Source organism: Schistocerca piceifrons, chromosome 3 (genome assembly GCF_021461385.2).
Source record: "Schistocerca piceifrons isolate TAMUIC-IGC-003096 chromosome 3, iqSchPice1.1, whole genome shotgun sequence".
In the NCBI taxonomy this organism is placed as follows: domain Eukaryota; kingdom Metazoa; phylum Arthropoda; class Insecta; order Orthoptera; family Acrididae; genus Schistocerca; species Schistocerca piceifrons.
The window spans coordinates 937,093,146-937,113,191 of NC_060140.1; the positions used below are offsets into that span (position 1 = coordinate 937,093,146).

The 20,046-nt window shown below is 41.0% G+C and overlaps 1 protein-coding gene across 1 annotated transcript in view; it reads left to right on the forward strand.

Annotated features, from left to right (window-relative positions):
• LOC124787820 (mediator of RNA polymerase II transcription subunit 1-like) overlaps nt 1-20,046 on the forward strand; it is a 237,130-nt gene that overhangs the window by 61,810 nt on the left and 155,274 nt on the right. The window contains exon 4 of the mRNA XM_047254752.1: nt 5,714-5,849. Coding sequence (XP_047110708.1) covers nt 5,714-5,849 — 136 coding nt within the window. The remainder of the gene's footprint in view (nt 1-5,713; nt 5,850-20,046) is intronic.

Consider the following 20,046-nt stretch of genomic DNA (forward strand, 5'->3'; position numbering starts at 1 on the left):
CGTTTTCCACCACCATCCTACTTTGGCCAACTGTATCCGCTATAAGCAGTTCCGTGCGCGATGCCGTCGTGTCATCCGCGATAGCAAGAAGGCAAGCTGGAAATTCTTTATTAGCTCATTTAACACCTTCACTCCCTCCTCGGAAGTTTGGAGTCGGCTTCGACGGTTCTCAGGCGCGCCTAGTCTCTCCCCGGTCTCTGGGCTCACTGTCGCGCATGATACATTAGTGGACCCCGTTGCAATTTCTAACTCATTGGGTCAGCACTTTGCTGAGATTTCGAGCTCTTCAAATTACCCGCCAGCGTTTCTCCCGAAGAAACGTGCAGTGGAAGTGCAACCTCTTGCTTTCTCCTCTCAAAATCGCGAAAGCTACAATACTGTTTTCTCCATGCAGGAACTACAACATGCACTCTCTTCTTATTGCTCCTCCGCCCCAGGACCGGATGGTATCCACGTCCAAATGTTGCTGCATTTATCAACCCATAGTCTGCGTTACCTCCTTCGCCTTTGTAATCGAATTTGGACCGACAGTACCTTTCCCAGACGATGGCAGGAAGCTATCGTCGTTCCTGTTCCGAAACCTGGAAAGGACAAACATCTCCCCTCTAGCTATCGCCCCATTTCTCTCACGAGTAGTGTCTGTTAGGTTTTGGAGCGTATGGTGAATTACCGTTTAGCTTGGTGGCTGGAATCCCGCAGTCTTTTAACACCTGCCCAATGCGGATTCCGAAAGCATCATTCTGAAGTTGACCATCTTGTTGCTCTCTCCACTTATATCATGAACAATTTTCTCCGGAAACGCCAAACACTAGCAATATTTTTTGATCTGGAGGGAGCATACGATACCTGTTGGAGGACGGGCATCCTCCGCACACTGTTTTCTTGGGGCTTTTGAGGTCGGCTGCCCCTTTTTCTTCGCGAATTTATGGCAGAGCGCACATTTAGGGTGTGGGTGAACACTACTCTCTCCTGTACTTTCTCCCAAGAAAACGGGGTACCCCAGGGCTCCGTGCTGAGTGTTGTACTGTTTGCCATTGCCATAAATCCAATTATGGATTGTCTCCTTCCTGATGTCTCGGGCTCCCTCTTTGTGGACGATTTTGCGATCTACTACAGCTCTCAACGGACCAGCCTTCTTGAACGATGTTTTCAAGGATGTCTCGATTGCCTCCACTCTTGGAGCATCGAAACCGGCTTCCATTTTTCTCCCAGTAAGACCGTTTGTGTTAATTTTTGGCGATGTAAGGAGTTTCTTCCGCCCTCCTTACATCTAGGTGCTGTCAACCTTCCGTTTTCAGACGTCGCTAAATTCTTGGGTCTTATGTTTGACAGAAAACTGTGCTGGTCCTCCCATGTTTCCTATCTTTCGGCTCGCTGTCTGCGATCCCTCAACACCCTCCGTGTCCTGAATGGTACCTCCTGGGGAGCGGACCGAGTGGTCCGTCTCCACCTCTATCGCGCCTTAGTGCGCTCGAAATTGGACTATGGAAGCATAGTCTACTCCTCTGCTCGGCCATCTATTCTTCGGCGTCTCGACTCTATCCACCACTGTGGATTACGTTTAGTGTCTGGAGTTTTTTACACCAGCCCTGTGGAAAGCCTTTATGCTGAGACTGCTGAACCTCCGCTGTCCAATTGGCGAGCAGTCCTTCTGAGTCGTTATGCTAGCCATCTGTCTTCCATGCCTGCTAATCCAGCCCATGACATTTTTTTCGACGCTTCCTTTGATGTAGGATACGCAGGCCGCCCCTCCTCCCTACTACCACCGGGAGTCCGCTTCCGTCAACTGCTCCATTCTCTTTCCTTCCTCTTTCCTAAAACCTTCTTGACAACATGGGGTACAGCACTGCCTTGGCTCCGTCCCCGGATCTGCCTGCTCCGTGACCTTTGTCGATTTCCCAAGGAAGGTACCCCTTCACTTGTTTATCGTAGGGCATTTGCTGCTCTATGTGCACAAATGACGGAAGCCACATTTATTTACACCGACGGCTCGAAAACATTGTTAGGTGTAGGGAGTGCCTATATTGTTGGCGACACCCTAAATCACTTTCGGCTTCCCGACCAGTGTTCGGTTTATACTGCGGAGCTTTACGCTGTTCTCCAGGCTGTCCACTACATCCGCCGCCATCAGCGGATACAGTACGTTATCTGCTCAGATTCTCTCAGCTCTCTCCTCAGTCTCCAAGCTCTTTACCCCGTGCACCCTCTGGTCCACTGGATTGAGGACTGTCTGCGCTTGCTCCAACTGGGGGGCGTCTCGGTGGCGTTCCTCTGGCTCCCAGGACACGTTGGTATCTGTGGAAATGAGGCGGCCGATATTGCAGCCAAGGCTGCAGTCTCTCTTCCTCGGCCAGCTATTCAATCGATTCCCTTCGCCGATCTACGGAGCGTTTTATGTCACCGTGTTCTTCATTTATGGCATGCACATTGGTCGACACTTCCCCATAATAAATTGCGGGATGTGAAAGCTCTTCCTTGTGCTTGGACCTCTTCCTCCCGAACGCGTCGTCGGGAGGAGGTAATTTTAACTAGACTCCGGAAAGGGCACTGTCTTTTTAGCCATCGACATCTTTTAAGCGGCGATCCTCCCCCACTCTGTCCCCACTGCTCTCAGCTGTGGACGGTAAGACACCTTTTAATTGAGTGCTCCTATTTTAATCCGTTACGCTCCTGTCTACAGCTTTCGCCTGATATATCGTCGATTTTAGCAGATGACACGCGCTCAGCCAACCGCGTTCTCAAGTTTATTAGTGCCAGTGAGATGACGTCAGTCATTTGAAGCTCTTTTTGGTGACAACCAACCCCTTTCTGTAGGGGATTTTTAAGCTTTCCTTCTGCTTTTCGTTTCTCCAATTTTATGACTTTCGTTCCCATTGCTGCTGGTTTCCATTTTCTGTTTTTTACTGTATGTACGCTAGGTATTCCATTGACTGTTGAAAGAGAGAGAGATTTTTCAAGATTGCATTTGAGGCCTGTGGACTGATGGGTGTGGAGCAGCCATCACAAGTTTCCTAAGTGTTCTTCCATTGTAGCCCTTTTAATCACCGTGTCATGTAGATAATTTATGCAGCCTGGAACATGCTGCAGCAGTTGCCTGAGGAACTTTTGAAAGATTGCTGGGCCACTGGCCGCCCTGATAACTAAGCATTTGAAATGATATAATCTGTACAACGCGTGGACTACCAAGGCTTACAATGATTCCTCACCTAGGGGTATTTGTAAGCAAACTCCGGACAGAGTGACCTGCTGTGAGTGCAGAGAAAAGCTCATGTGGGATACTAATTGATCTCTGACTGAGAACTGGGTATCACTTTGAAGTCTCCACACAGACAAAATTTCCCTGAAAGTTTTTTCACAATAACCAAAGGTGTTGGCCATTCACCTGCTGATATGGATTCATTGATGTCCAAGACTGTCAGTCTATTTAGCTCATTCTTGATGGCATCCTGTAGTACAGGGGGTACAGGTCATGCATGGAAGAAGTGAGGGTACTTCGGTTTCTCTAACGTAATGTGTGCCTTTGAGTTCTTCGTTTTTCCTACACCACTAGAGGAAAAGTCAGTATACTCCACATTCCTGTCAGTATCCTTCACAACCTCACTGGCTCTCTTTAGGCACGTCCACACTTCAAAATTTGGTTTTTCATGTTTTTGACGGATTGTTTTTCAGGCTTTTGACAGGTGATCACATTAATGTGTCAGGACTGTGCATAGCATGAAGTGGCGAAATGTGGATTGAAGGGGTGGCACACCGAGCTGGAGATATGTTTGAGTCTTTAAAACAGATGCAGAGGCCCCGGTACCAACCTGTAGCTGAACTTGTTTATTGCGCAAACTAAGCATGATGAACAGTTTCTTAGGTGACACCAATACAGTACGAGAAGCTGATGAAATCATATTAACGTCCATTGTCATTGCAATTGCTTTGTCGGCAAAGGTGGATCCCTCTCCCTAGTGTGATGCGACGGCCGCCACCTTACCCCAGAGCTCTGATTGACAGCCTGTGACCTGTGAAACTTTGAAGGATTGGCGCCATTGTAATCCAAAGTAGGGTCCTCTGACACTTTCTGATGCCCCTTCTTATCTGGAGGTGTCTGATCGTGTTGCTAATCATTTCCTTTGCATATGTTTCCTTGTTTACTGGAGTCACAAAGCAAGACTTCCTACTGGACCCCAGCAGTTCAGATGCCCCTACATGGCATTACTGATCAGGCTGTTTATGACACTGATAAAATCCCACACAGAATGCAATGGCATGGAAGTGTCAATGAAAGTGGGAAGTTAATAGAGCACATATTTTGTGTAAGTTGATGGTTGTGGGAGAGGCGTCAGTTTGCACAAAAGCTGGTACATACCATGTTAGAACAACGACTGGAAAAGTGATTTTACAGTCGCTTGATCCGTTACCTGGAATGCGGCAGAGTTCTGTCAGAGGCACTTCTCATATGCTTCCCACTCTTCCGCAGTCTCGTTGTAAGGCAGGAATGGTGGCAGATATGTGGCTGACTGCTGAGAGAGCAACGCAGACAACAAGGGTTAATGATGTCTCTGTCCCTCTAACTGCTGTTACAGAAGTTGCTATAGCATGATTGCCATCAGCACACCGGGGAATGTAACCTGTTGAATAGGGTGCGTGGTTATGTAATGAACAAGAAAAATTCCCACAGTTGTCGCCAATTATGTTGTAACTCACGTAATGGATACATTGTATTGTGTTGCCACATGGCAAGATAGGTACAGTACAGTCAAGTTTGCATAGTGAAGTCCTCAGTGCATAAAGAACAAAATTGGTACATTCTCAACAGATTGGTTCCTTTCTTCCAGTTAACAAAGTTCTTTCAATAAATTGTCTACTTAATCATGAGTCTCCTTCTCTAAAGCTCATTATCTTTTGTTTATTACTTCTGCTGATCACAAATCTTGCAGTGTAACAGGTGTTCAGCTCTTTTGTCCCCATTTATACTTGTTGATGACTGTTGTAGTGCATATTTTGTGTGTCCAAAAGGAGTTCTTTGATTCAGGTTGATTAGAATCATTGCTGTTGACCCAATTAAAAAGTCTCATCAATTTTTCCTTCTTTTCTTCTGTTAACTATTCCAGCTCCCACCATTATGTTTTACATCTGATTTCATAGTTACGTAGCTGTTAAAACACTTAAGATTTTCTTAGATAATGACAGTTTATTTTTTATGGAGTTCTTTTCCTAAATTGTTTCTCATTTACTCTTCTCTTTTTATTATGGGAATAGTGGATTGCCCATTGATATCGAGAGATACCATTTCTTGATGAGCACTGTTTCACAAATTGCAGTTTCACATATTAATTTTCCTACCTTTATAAACGTGTTGACCTCAAACGACAACCACATACAAACTTTGTCATCCTGCTGGTGTGTGTGTGTGTGTGTGTGTGTGTGTGTGTGTGTGTGCGCGCGTGTGTGCGAGCATGTACATGCACGCCCATGTACAGTGGTGTGCTTAATACCAGAAACAATTAACCAGTCTCCAAAATAGACTATATGTATTATAATGCTTTTAAAAATTGGCAAAATCAAAATAAATGCAATAGTTCTCTCTTTCTTGTGCATTATTTTTATAAATGTTGTACGATTTCAGTCAACCACACTTCTGTGAGATATTGGCATGTGCTTGTTGAATATTATTTAAACTATTCTTTGTTCGTATTAGTATTAACTCATTCTTTTTTCCCTGTAGGCTGAAGTTTGTAGCGGGGCCAACTGGTTTTGACTGGTTCATTTCCTCAGACATGTTCTACTTGGAAGTTGTGCTGGAACCCACAGGAAGTGTAAAAGATGTAAAAATTCACCATGAGGGCAAAGTTGAACAGCAGGTGAGAATCACTGATGTTTTATTAAGTTCTTTTACAGTTCCCATCTACTGTAGACATTTTTATTTACTTATTTTACTGCATTGTGATTATTAATATAGCATTCTGTGTTATGCTGTATTTTTAGGTAATGGAGAATGAATATTTAGCAATGCAAAGAGGGTTATGAGAACAGTGATAAAACAGCCAATATTGACTGGAACACATTAAAGTTAACTACTAAGTTTTATCTGGAATATTTCTTGTGCTTTTATTAAAGTAAATGACATTTACAAACTCCATAAAACATGTATGGAGTCATACAGAATTGTCGGGGAGAAATGTGAGAAGAGTGGGTGGAGCAGATAGAAATTACTAAAGAAAATTTGTTTCAGCCCAAGATTGCAAAACTTCTCTTAAAACATGGTTTCAGTATCATTAGCTTGCCATTTTTTGTTTTTCATTTTTGAATTTTAGTGTAATAATCTTCGTGCTTTATTAGGTCTTTGTTAGATGCAATCACTTCAGGAGTTAATGACTCACTTATTTTATGTTTTGGCTCCAGTGCTTCATACTGAAAAATTGAAAGTGGTGCAGTTTCATCTTCCACATCACATGGTCTCCACATAGGAACCTACTTCTCTATACCCATCATGGTCAGGCTTCTTGAAGTTCCCATGGCCAGACTTTAGACCTACCTTGAGTTTAATCTGATTTGTTGTTTCAGGCCAAGATTCCAGAACTTCTTTTAAAACATGGCTTCAGCTTCATTAGCTTGCCATGCTTTTGGTTTTGGATTTTAGTCTTAATATTCTGTGTGCTTTCTCTTGATTCAGCTATGTGGTTTAGATTTTGCCATTACTTTAGTGATGGTGAAGACAGGCTCTGGGCCAACAAATCTTGATGTTGTTCTTGCCTTTCCAATCTATCTGCTTGTTTATTACCACCAATTTCTAAGTGACCAGGGACGAACAGCACATTTATCCTGTTGCTTTCCCCTAGCCCCACCAGAAGATTTGTGGCATTCTGTCACAATCTTGATCTCATTGCTGGGGCTGATAGGGATTTTAGAACTGCTTGGCTGTCTGAATGAGCATAGATGGCACAATTCTTGTAGTACCTATATAGCTTCTCCTCTATGCACATCCACAATGGTAAATGTTTCTATCTGGAATAATTTAGCCAGCTTCCCTAGAGATATTGAGCTGTGTAGTCTATGCTGTACCCTCTGTACGCCGGCTCCAGCACCATCATCTGTTATTTGCCCATCAATAAAGAAGACTGTATACATGAATGGTTGATTGTTACATTGAAAGGTTTGTTGAAGCAGCTGAAAACTGGGTAGTCAGCTAGCATTTCCCTGATCATTCCTAAATTTAACACATTCATTATATTAGTGTGGGATCTGGGTGTCCTAAAGATTGCCAATTTTTTTCTAGTTTTTAGCATGTATGCCACGTTGATGCCTTCATAGGCCTTCTTACAGGCCTGGTACGTACTTCTGGGCTTAGGCTCCATTTTTTCCATAAGGTCTTCTTGTGCACATAAGAGCATCTTTTGCCTTGGGACATATATACTGTGGTGTCAGCACCAGACACCACACTTGCTAGGTGGTAGCCTTTAAATCGGCCACGGTCCGTTAGTATACGTCAGACTCATGTGTCGCCACTATCAGTGATTGCAGACCGAGCGCCGCCACACGGCAGGTCTAGTTGAGAGAGACTCCCTTGCACTCGCCCCAGTTGTACAGCAGACTTTGCTAGCGATGGTTCACTGACTACATACGCTCTCATTTGCAGAGACGACAGTTTAGCATAGCCTTCAGCTACGTCATTTGCTACGACCTAGCAAGGTGCCATATTCAGTTACTATAATTCTGAACAGATAATATTGTGCATCATGTACCGTCAAGAGCGACGTTCATCATTGATGGATTAAAGTTAAGTATCAAACTAGTTATGTCCACTTTCTGAATTCTCATTCCTTGTCATGTTCCAGACCTCACATCAGTATAGTTCTTCCCTCCTCACATCAGCCTGCGTGAGCTAAAACGCGTGCATTTCAGCCTCCCCTCGTAACACGGTGTTGGCTCTTCTGCCAACACAACATATACCTTATTGTAAATGCATAAAACTGCAACCAGTCACATTTTTGAAGTAGTTATTTATTCCATGAACCAGTTTTTGACCTTTTGAGGAAGTTACATAGATATTTCAAAGTGTAATGTTGGGTACCGGCTCTGTGACAAGAAGGTGGGACATGCTTTAGTGTATTGCCACCAGTACTGTTTATACGCTGATTTGGATCCAAAATTTAGTTTTGTACGTACTGCAACAGTATGGGCGTCTTCTGTTGTTAATAACCATCCGTCTGCTTCTATTGTGATGGCCAGTTGGTACTACAGCACTTTTACACAATATGTATGTATATGCAATGTGATAATGAAACTTTGCCAGCATCCAACTTGTGCTATACAACTATTACTTCTTACAAAGACATGAAATAGGCTTACTTTCCTCACAGATATTATTTGTTTTTGTCTGCATGTGTTAAAATCGGTGTATGGGCAAATATTTTAAACAAAACTGGCACTAACCGAAAGCCAAAAATAAAATAGATAATTATATTATTACAAGAACAAATTTCAAAGAATCTGGTGTTAATATATAATAAGGTCAGTTTATAAGCAAGTACTTCAATCTAGACTGGCATTAATATGAATATCCAGGAATAAAATAATACAGAGTTATAGTTTTTGCGATGAACTGCAGCTGTTTGTATGACCATGAACTTTATATTTAAAATTTAAAAACAAGAACAAAACTGCAAATGAATTGCTGACTTTCTTTTATTCTTACATTAACATGATCTGGAATATCAGTAAAGGCAGAGTCTGTTAATTTCAGCTAGAGGTAATGTGAATAAAATACTACAACTTTGTTACAAGTAACAGTTTTATAGCACATGCTAGATGCTGGCAAAGTTTCATTATCTTAGTGTTTATGCATACAAATTCTGTAAAAGTGAGTTATATGGTACCAACTGGCCATCAGAATGGAAGCAGGTAGATGAGAACCGATTCATGGACTAAATAACTATTTCAAGAAAGTACTGGTTGCAATTTTATATATTTACATTGAATAAACAGTCACGGGTTCTTAAACATCCGTAATGGATAAACTTAATATATTCTTTATATGAGGGGTCCATGTTTCACATCCAAGGTTACAACTGGATACTTCGCTGTCCCCTCTACCAGTAGAGTTTCATTGAAATTTCTTATGCTAGTTTTGCACAGTGTTCAGAATAGTGTGTGTCAGTTTTCTAATGCTCCATGCAAGTTTGCCAAGTATTCGTATAACTACATAACCTGCATATTATTGGCAAAAGGAAGCTCTAGCATTTAACTCTTTAATGAGCTTATTCACCACTGGGTTCCACTATGTTACTGTTAACGTAAATAAATTTACTGATGATGATGATGAGAAGGAGAAAGGAATGACAGTACAGGTGGAGAAGACAAATGTTAGAAGTTTTGAAGTCAACGATGTGCAGAATAAATGATTCATCATGTGCGAGTGAGATGACTTAGCTAAGGAGAGGGTACACTTCATGAGATAAAAAAAAAGCACCAGTATTATAATGGCCAATGGTCTGTTCAGATGAAACATGAATTCACATACATCAAATGGCATTGTGACAGTGTGTGACGAGTACTGTAAAAACAAAGTATTAGTCAGCCTTGACTCATATTACATCCAGACCCTGACAAGAGTTTCATTCCAGTTTCATTTCTCATGTATGACTTAAAAAAGTAAAACTTTGAATCATCATTTACACTGTGTCATCAAAAGTGTCCGGACACCTGGCTGAAAATGCATTAAAAGTTCATAGCACCCTCCATCGGTAATTCTGGAATTCAATATGATGTTGGACCACCCTTAGCCTTGATGACAGCTTCCACTCTCACAGGCACATGTTCAATCAGGGACTGGAAGGATTCTTGGGGAATGGCAGCCCATTCTTCAGGGAGTGCTGCACTGAGAAGACGTATCGATGTTGGTCGGTGAGGCCTGGCACGAAGTTGTCATTCCAAAACATCCCAAAGGTGTTCTATAGGATTCAGGTCAGGACTCTGTGCAGGCCCGTCCATTACAGGGATGTTATTGTCATGTAACCACTCTGCCACAGGCCGTGCATTGTGAACAGGTGCTCGATCATGTTGAAAGATGCAATTGCCATCCCCGAATTGCTCTTCAACAGTGGGGAGCAAGAAGGTGCTTGAAACGTCAGTGTAGGCCTTGCTGTGATAGTGTCATGCAAAACAATAAGGGGTGCAAGCTCCTTCCATAAAAAAACATGACTACACCATAACAGTGCTGCCTCCGAATTTTACTGTTGGCACTACATATGCTGGCAGATGGCGTTCATCGGGAATTCGCTGTACCCCCACCCTGCCATGGGATCGCCACATTGTGTACTGTGATTAGTCACGCCACATAATGTTTTACCACTGTTCAGTCGTCCAATGTTTACACTCCTTACACCCAGCGAGGTGTCATTTGGTGTTTACCGGCATGATGTGTGGCTTCTGAGCAGCCGCTTAACCATAAAATTGAAGTTTTCTCACCTCCCACCTAACTGTCATAGTATTTGCAGTGGATCCTGATGCAGTTTGGAATTCCCGTGTGATGGTCTGGATAGATGTCTGCCTATTACACATTACGACCCTCTTCAACTGTAGGCGGTCTCTGTCAGTCAACAGATGAGGTCAGCCTATATGCTTTTGTGCTGTATGTGTCTCTTCACGTTTCCACTTCACTATCATATTGGAAACAGGAGACCTAGGGATGTTTAGGAGTGTGAAAATCTCGCATACTTATGTACGATAAAAGTGGCATTCAATCACTTGACCACGTTCAAAGTCTGTGAGTTCCGTGGAGCGCCCCATTCTGCTCTCTCATGATGTGTAATGACTACTGAGGTCACTGATATGGAGTACCTGGCAGTAGGTGGTAGCACAATGCACCTAATATGAAAAATGTATGTTTTTGGCGGTGTCTGGATACTTTTGACCACATAGTGTGCATATGGACAACACTTTTTTGTCCTAAAAAGGATACAGATAGAACCAGCATAATCTAGGAATGCCTTCTAGAAATGTAGTTATTTTCATCATGCTGTTACAATAAGCAGGAGAACAAATCACCTTCCTCTAATTTGCTAAAAATGAAACATACACCAGACTGGCCAGTTAATGATATAAATTAGTCCAGGTACAAGGAAAGTCGAACTTTTGCCATTAGTTATGGAGCACCAATGTTCCAAGTAAATGGGTTTGTACTCCTCTGACTACTGCCATATCATCCAGACTTATGTTCCTTAGAACTAATCTGAAATCCTGCAAAGAATAATACCAGTATTCATAATAGAATATGTCAAGTATTTCCATTTTGGGGTTAAAAAAAAAAAGTGTTTGAAGCTCTTGCTGCTGTGACATTAGAAGACTGGGAGAAAAGCAGTATGTCATGTTAAGCATGGTGTTTTATGTGTAAAATGCCAGCACTTGTCACTTTTATCTTGTACAATGCCGATAGGAGTGAAAATTATATCAGAAAACAGTGAAGCACTATTTGTACAAGCCATAATATTAATATGTTCTAGGAATTGTGATAGGAATAAAAAGGATGTCAGCTGGGGAATGATGAGCTAGGAAAAAAATGAAGTGTAAGATATGAAAGGAAACACATCAAAGATGAGTGTTTATGTGTAGGTGTAAAAGAAAAAAAAGATTATGAAAAATACAGGTTAACAAAAATTTTTGTGTCTTTTTACAGCTTGATATGTCTGCTACACAGTGAGTGATTATCTTTACTCACTGTATTGCATTTAGTATATTCCATTATCCTGTTATAACAGAACAGACATTAACCTTAGGGGAAATAAACATGCAGAAAACAACAACGTACAGCCAAAACAAAAGTACACTTGAAGGAATAGGTTGAACACAAATAACAAAGACTTAACAACTAGGATAAAGTTGTTGAGTAGATATGATAAATATGTTAAAACTTTGATGTACAACAGGTTAAAGTATGGGCTGGAGTGAGAGTTAAATTAAAATACTAAGGGTCATATCACAGCTTCATCCTGCAGCTTCCTTTTAGTGCCATTCCAGAGCCAACATAAAGAACTCATGATCAAAACTTATTATTATTATTATTATTATTATTATTATTATTATTATTTTTAATGACTCAAAATTTGAAGTATGCTTATAAAACAGGAGAGCAGCAACAACACAGATCTTAAAACTAAGAAACAGAAGAATTTATGCAGTGATTTTTGAGATGCTCTGATATAAATCAAAACAAAAATAGCAGCATATCTCCAAAAAAGTTTTAAATGTTATCCTCTCTCCTAGGAATTAAATGTTCTAGTGGTTAGTATGAAATCTGTAGTAAAATAATCAAATGTTGGTTAACTGAGCTTTATAATATTCTAAGTTACTTAATGAAGTGAATCTTTCCTTATTGGTATATTCTCAGGCAGACTTAAAAGTGCTGTTTTATAGATACTAAGCAAGAATGGAGATAAAGCAATAGTGAAGAATCATCATCTTACCATGCTACTATCTTTTTATCTATCATACAATGTTTGCCCATTATTATGTGAGCTATATTCCTGATATAAAAAAATTAATTAATTCATATATACATCTACATTTACACCCTGTGTCAGTGTGTTGGGATTTCTTCCCGTACCATTTATGTATGAAGTAAGGGGAGAATGATTACTTAAATGCCTCTATGTATGTTGAAATTTCCGTACCTTGTCTTAACATGGTTACATGTGGGGTGTAGGGTATTCCGAGATTGTGGTACTTGAAACTTTGTAAGTAGTCCTTCTCATGATTGTTGGCATATGTTTGTCAGTTCGTACATTTTGGCATTCCACGAAGCTCTACTGTGGCTCAGACAAACCTGTGGCCATTAGTGCTCTTTTTTCATATACATTCAGTATCCCCTGTCGGTCCTATTTGTATGTGTCCCACTCAGTTAAGTGATATTGTGGATCAAGTCACTGAATAAGCGATATTGTAGGTCGAGTCACTGAGTATTTTATAAGCTATTTCCTTCATAGACTGATTGCATTTACCAATGTCCTACTGATTAACTGAAGTCCATCTCTTGTTTTAGCTGTGATTGAACCAATGAGATGATTTCATTTCACAGCCCTGCAAATTGTTGCACCTATGTTTTTGTCTGAATTGACTGATCCTAATTATGACTCATTGATGTAGCAGTCATAGAATATTATGTTTTTTGTGAAGGGAACAATTCTGTATTTCTGACTATTTAAAAAATGTTACCACCATGTATGGAAGGAAACATGGACGATAAATAGTTTGGACAGGAAGAGAATAGAAGCTTTCGAAATGTGGTGCTGCAGAAGAATGCTGAAGATTAGATGGGTAGGTCACGTAACTAATGAGGAGGTATTGAATAGAATAGGGGAGAAGAAGAGTTTGTGGCACAACTTGACAAGAAGAAGGGACCGGTTGGTAGAGCATGTTCTGAGGCATCAAGGGATCACAAATTTAGCGTTGGAGGGCAGCGTGGAGGGTAAAAATCGTATAGGGAGACCAAGAGATGAATACATTAAGCATATTCAGAAGAATGTAGGTTGCAGTAAGTACTGGGAGATGAAGAAGCTTGCACAGGATAGAGTAGCATGGAGAGCTGCATCAAACCAGTCTCAGGACTGAAGACCACAACAACAACAACCAATCTTTGTGCCACTTTGAAATATTATTAAGATCTGACTGAATGTATGTGCTGCTTCTTTCTGATTGTACTTCATTATAGATAACTGCATTATTTGAAAAAAAGTGGTATGAATATATGTAGTTGTTTCTCAAAATTACTGGCACTATTTCTACATTGCTCATCTTTGTAGTTGTACAAGAATTAAACTGGGGCAGAACTCTTGAATTTTCCTTCGTAAAGGGACATCTTAAAGCCAAAATCAGCTTTTCCTACTATAAGTTTTATGCTGTCATTTCACTTTAGGTCTCTCTGTATGGTTACTACAAGGTATTTTACTATTGTTTTTCCAATGATTTTCCACCAATATCTGATTGAACAATAATGGTTGTCTTCACCCATTTATGCACAATAAATTACGTTTGTTTACATTCAGGGCCAACTTTGAGTTCATGTACCAAAGCATACTCCTTTATTTTGTTTTATACTTCTCATGCAGAAGTCACTGTTTCTTTTGAAGTTTATTTACAGAGATGGCGTACCATAGAAGGCCTCTCCTATCATTAACTTTTTTAATTGGTACATATCAAGCCATGTGCAATGCTTGACCAAATACCATACTCTTTTAAACAGTAGCAACTGTTCCTCAAAGACTCCTTCTCACAGCTATCAGTATCACTTTAGCAAATTTCAATCTAATTGTAGCTTCCTACGATAATCACTACCAGTATCATTTTAGTAAATTTCAATTTAATTTTAGCTTCCTACGATAATCTATTAATTATTAAGCTTACTTCTCTCTGCTGGCAGCATCGGCCTGTTAAATCACTCCCTTCTCCCTTATTTCCACCCTAAGCTGTTTCAAATACGCTAATTACATTTCTCCTCTTACGACAGAGGATACACAGTGACACAGAGCCGTCACTATTTTGGTCATATTCTCCTTGCACCGAATACCACTAATCCATTTTCTATACTCCCGCAACCTCAGGAAATCTTTAGCAGTCGCCTTTCTTTCGGCACTCGCGGTGTCACAAACAGGGTGCGCAAAATCTCGGACACCCCTGTGTTATGTCACTTGGCGGAAGCAGCGGCCAGTGCCCCTCGCGGCAGGTAGTGCCTAACAAAGGGACAAACCAGTCTGCCACCCTACTCCAGGCTGCTCAACGGAACGCTTCAGAGCTTTTAGCAGTTCACTGCAACATCCAGTCTTTACCTGCGCATTACGAAGAACTTAGCCTCCTCTTCAACCAACTGAACTACCACGTAATCCTCTTATCCGAAACGTGGTTGAAACCACACATATCCTCTGCATCTTTTCATCTCCCAGGGTACACATTTCTTAGGGCAGACAGATCACAAAAGCGAGGTGGCGGGGTCGGCGCGTATATACGAACAGAGCTCAAAGCGAAAGTCTTATGTACGTCAAATCCTGCTGAAGAAAAAGAGGCTGAATTCATGTTCATTGAAATAAATATACAAAGTCGGAAATTCTTGACTGGCGTCGTGTACAACCCACCAAAAATAAGCTCAATGAGTTCCTTCCAGTCGGAATTAGATTCACTTCAGTGTCAATACGAACATGTCATCATAATGGGTGACTTGAACATAGACCTGCTAAGAGACACTCCCTCCGCAATAAACCTAAGAAGACTGTTTAGTTGCAATAGCACGAACATTCTTCCATTACAACCTACACACCATACGGCGCACAGTCATGCTCTTATAGACGTAATCGCAACGAAACAGATTGACAAAGTAAGAGATGTTGGCCAAACATCGGCCCCTGGCCTCTCAGCACATGATGTAATATTCCTGGCCTACTCTGTGCAGCCCCCAAGGATCAAATCGCGTTACATAACTTGTAGGAACATGAAACGTATTGACCTTGACGCTCTAACAGCCGATTGCTCAGAAATCTCATGGCATCAAATAATCAGAAAACCCACAATCGACGGCAAAATTAATGAACTTGGTGATAATCTCACTGCCCTCTATGACAAACATGCACCTGTGTGCACAATCCATGTAAGAAAACCTCCTGCTCCATGGTTGACAGCTGAATTACGTCAAATGATGACTAATAAGGATGCTGCCCACAGGCGTTTCAAGGCAGATCCAAAACCCAAGCGTTTCGAAGAATATAGAAAGCTACGGAACAGAGTGAAACAATGCATTCGCAATGCTAAAATCAGGCATGCTCGCTCCCTCGTATGCAGCGATCTGACGCCCACGACTCTATGGAAGAATCTCCGTAACTTGGGGGTCGGAAAGGCAAAATCGGAAACTACTTTTCATGTGTCAGCTAATGAATTAAATGAATTCTTCTCTGCACCTCTGAATACCAGCACAGCTGATAATTACCGTCCACAAGAATCCCCAAACAGGATAACTAACAACGATACCTTCCATCTAAAACATGTAACAACAAATACGGCAAGAAAAGCAGTAATGAGAATCTCTTCTGATGCAATAGGCAACGACAGTATCGGTATAACCATGATTAAGAATGTTGCCGATATCTTAGTACCTGTCTTAACTGACATATTTAATTTTTCCCTTGTGAACGGAATATATCCCACTGCATGGAAAAGAAGCCTAATTCGACCCATCCCTAAGATCGAAAACCCGCAACTGCCTAGTGATTACCGACCAATTAGCATACTGCCTGCTGTTTCAAAAGCACTTGAATATATTGTTCATGACCAAATCACTGAACACTTGCATGAATTCAGCCTATATGACAAATTTCAATCCCGTTTCCGTAAACATCACAGCACAAACACTGCTCTAATTAAAGTAACTGATGACCTGAAATATGCCATCGACAATCGAAAGTCAACAATATTGACGCTATTGGACTTCAGCAAAGCTTTTGACACTGTTAACGTTGACATATTGCTCGGAAAAATGCAACAGCTTAATTTCTCTGATAGTGCAATGAGATGGTTTGAAAGCTACTTAAAAGACAGACAGCAATGTGTTGTCTGCGTAAAAGAAAAATCTTCCTGGAAACATGTTTCCTCGGGAGTGCCACAAGGATCAGTCTTAGGACCACTTTTGTTTTCTTTATATGTCAACGATATTTCGTCGGTTCTGTCCTCCTGTAAATATCATTTCTATGCCGACGACCTCCAGCTCTACCTAAGCGTCAGACCTGAAGATGTAAACACTGCAATCGCTCAGATGTATGATGATCTGTCTTCAGTAGTGACATGGGCGAAAAACCTGGGGCTTAAACTAAATGCAAAAAAGACGCAAGTAATCTTAATAGCCCATCAGAAATTAATAAGTTCAGATTTCCGCGAATGGCTGCCTCCTATTCTGCTCGACGGTACTCCAATACCATATCAGAAAACAGTGAAGAACTTGGGTGTAACTTTGGATGAGCATCTCAACTGGGCGGAGAATACAGTCGCAGTGTGCCGAAAGACGTCTGCTTGTCTCTAGGCGCCCAAAAAGTTTCGGAACATATTTCCACAGGACTTGAAACGCCAGCTCGTGCAAGCACTCGTTCTACCGAACCTCCACTATTGTGATGTGATTCAACAAGGCATGAGTAGTGAAAACAAAAGACGGCTAGAGCTAACCATGAATGCCTGTGTGCGTTACACCTGCAACATTCGCCGATATGATCATGTTAGTGCTTCATACTCCGAGCTAGGGTGGCTGCGGCCGGACAAATTGCGTGACTACCACACTCTATGTCTACTCCACCGAGTCCTCGTCACGCAAGCACCCCACTACCTTGCTTCAGAGATTAAAAACCTGTCATGTCATCATAATCGAAACACGAGGTCACTCTTATTTGGTATCCTAACTGTGCCCACTCACAAAACAAAAACTTTTGCAAATTCCTTCTCAGTTGCCGCTGTCCGCCTCTGGAACAAACTGCCCCTTACCTTGCACAAAATTCGATCTCCTGCTGCTTTTAAGAAGAAGATGAAGCATTTCCTACTATCATCCTCATAAAGTTCTCCACAAAATTAATGTACAAGGACAATCCCCTCATCTGTCAAATAGCAAAGCTAGCGTCCCCTATCTTGCTCCTGAGATGCCTTCCTCTTCATCTATCTCTACTAGCCACGCAATCTTCTTTTCCTTTATATTTCCTTAATTATGTTTCATCATGTCTCTATTCTTCTCCTCCCTTCACCATGAGTCTCCCTCATACTCCCTGCTGCCAGCACTCCTATCTAAAATCTGTCTCTGCAATAATGTCTAATTATAACAGTACTTGTGACCTAAGAATATAAACTCTATATGTATGTATTTTTCCAGGTGTACCTTTCAAATTGTTTATCTCACTTTTTGTACTAGATGTAGTTTAACATGCCTACTAAAACATATGAATGTAAAATAAGTAGAATGCCTGGTTAGATGTAAGAGAGGGCCTGATGGCCCTAATCTTGCCAGGTTAAATAAATCAATAAATAAATAAATAAATAAATATTTCAGTTTCCTCCAACTGTGGTGCTACTGCCTCTTTGTTGGATTATTGAATGTGTATATCTTTCTACTTTCTTCCCCTCCCCGTCCCCCATTTTTTTACTTAGGTACTTTTTATTGCTACAACAGCTTCTTAGTAACTTATAGCTGTTCCAATGTGGACGTACCAGAGAGGTGATGTCTGTTCATTGCCATTACAACCAATATATTTACATCATGAGTGCACTGTTGTCAGCAGTTCTCAGGAAAGGAATTTAGTATTGTTTCACAGGATGTCTTTGTAACACACACCAGTTACAAAACTTTCTGGAACATTATTCTAGGAAAACAGCGATCTCAGATGTACCAGTAAAATTTGCTAAAAACTATCTTGATGGCATAAATATTTTATTTAAATGGGTGACCAGTTTCGATCTGTTGTACTTGAATCATATTCAGATCTTGCACTCCATGATGGTGACAGGATCTGTGCTGGCTGAGCGGATTGCTCTAGCCCAGCTCCGGTTACCATCATGAAGTACAAGGCCTGAAGATGACCGAAGTACAATGGATCAGAACTGGTCACCAGTTTAAATAAAATATTCAAGCAATCAAGATTGTTTTTAGCAAATTTTACTATTGTAATTATTGTTGTTGGATTAAAATCTCCACATATTATGACACTATATACACTTGTCAGCCGAGGTTTTCTTTGAAGTCTTTGGTTTCATCTCAGAGTCAGACTTGTGGTTGATAGTATGACCCAATTTTAAGTTTATGCCCAACCTTAATAATGAATATTGCCCAAATAGTCCCTCATGTAGCTTCAATTGAATCTCTGTGGATTTCAATTTCTATTTTGCTGTGGCAAATACACCACCTCCAGTTCCCATTAGCTCAGCTATTATCGATATGCACATGGATTTACCCCAGAATTCTCACTGCTGTTTGTTTCACTTTATAGCCAGCCTTTTGCACCTGATATAATGCGAGTTTCACTGCTTCTTAGGAGTACTTCAAACTCTTACCACTATGTTGCAAATGGTTCAGAAGTTGATCATATGGATTTTAATAATCTCATCTGCTGGGGAATACCTTTGGATCTTATGTTAATACTTTGAAGTCTTCTATGGGTATCGTTATTTGCACTAGATGGAGAGTCGTTTAAAAAACAAGAAACTTGTGTGCACCCACACATATAGCTTGCTGGCTAGCAGCCTCTGATGTGTAGTGCACCTCTGGCCCATATAGCATTTGGTCTGTATTGCACACATGGCCTATTTAGGAAGGCCATACAGTTCTCGACCTGGTGTTGCAGGTCTAGGAAATTGGAGCTTACCTTGCCATTGAATCTTTGAAGTCTCTGGTTCAGCATATTCCACTCAACTTAGAGACAGTGGATTATGCTAAGTTCTGCAGATTGTGAGCAAGGCTGGTCCTCTCAACCTTCTCTGCCATTTGCTGGAATTATCCAAGCATGATTCAGAATTGAGGTGACAGGCATTGTTCCTTCCAAAATCTGCTACAATCTGCAGTTTGTTGCTCCCTGTTCCCTCAGTACCTACCGGAAGAACATAAACGTGTTGAATGAGACCACCACACACACTGACTAGGAGAGATCTACTTTTTGGAATCACCTGTAAGATTGTGAAGGTTAGGTTCCTAGTTATTACACTCTGGAGCCATTCATCGAAGTGGGCCGTTGTTTGCGTGTGTTCGATGGAAAAGAGTTTGGCGTGATGCTGTGGAGTGTAGAAGCTTAAATGTAGTAGTGTTGTGCAGAGTGGCAGTGTAGGGTAGTACTTGTGATGCATTCCTGACATGCAGGTGGATTTGGGTTCAGATCTCAAGCATTTTGAAATTTTTTATTTTTAAATCTTTATTGAATTTACTTTGATTATTTTTATTCAGGTAATTGGTTTAATTGTAATTATGTTATTTCTGATCATTTCTCACTTTTTTCAATCATCATATTAACTTTTTCATTGGGTAATTTTTTCTTCCTGTCATTCTTTTTTCATTTGAGA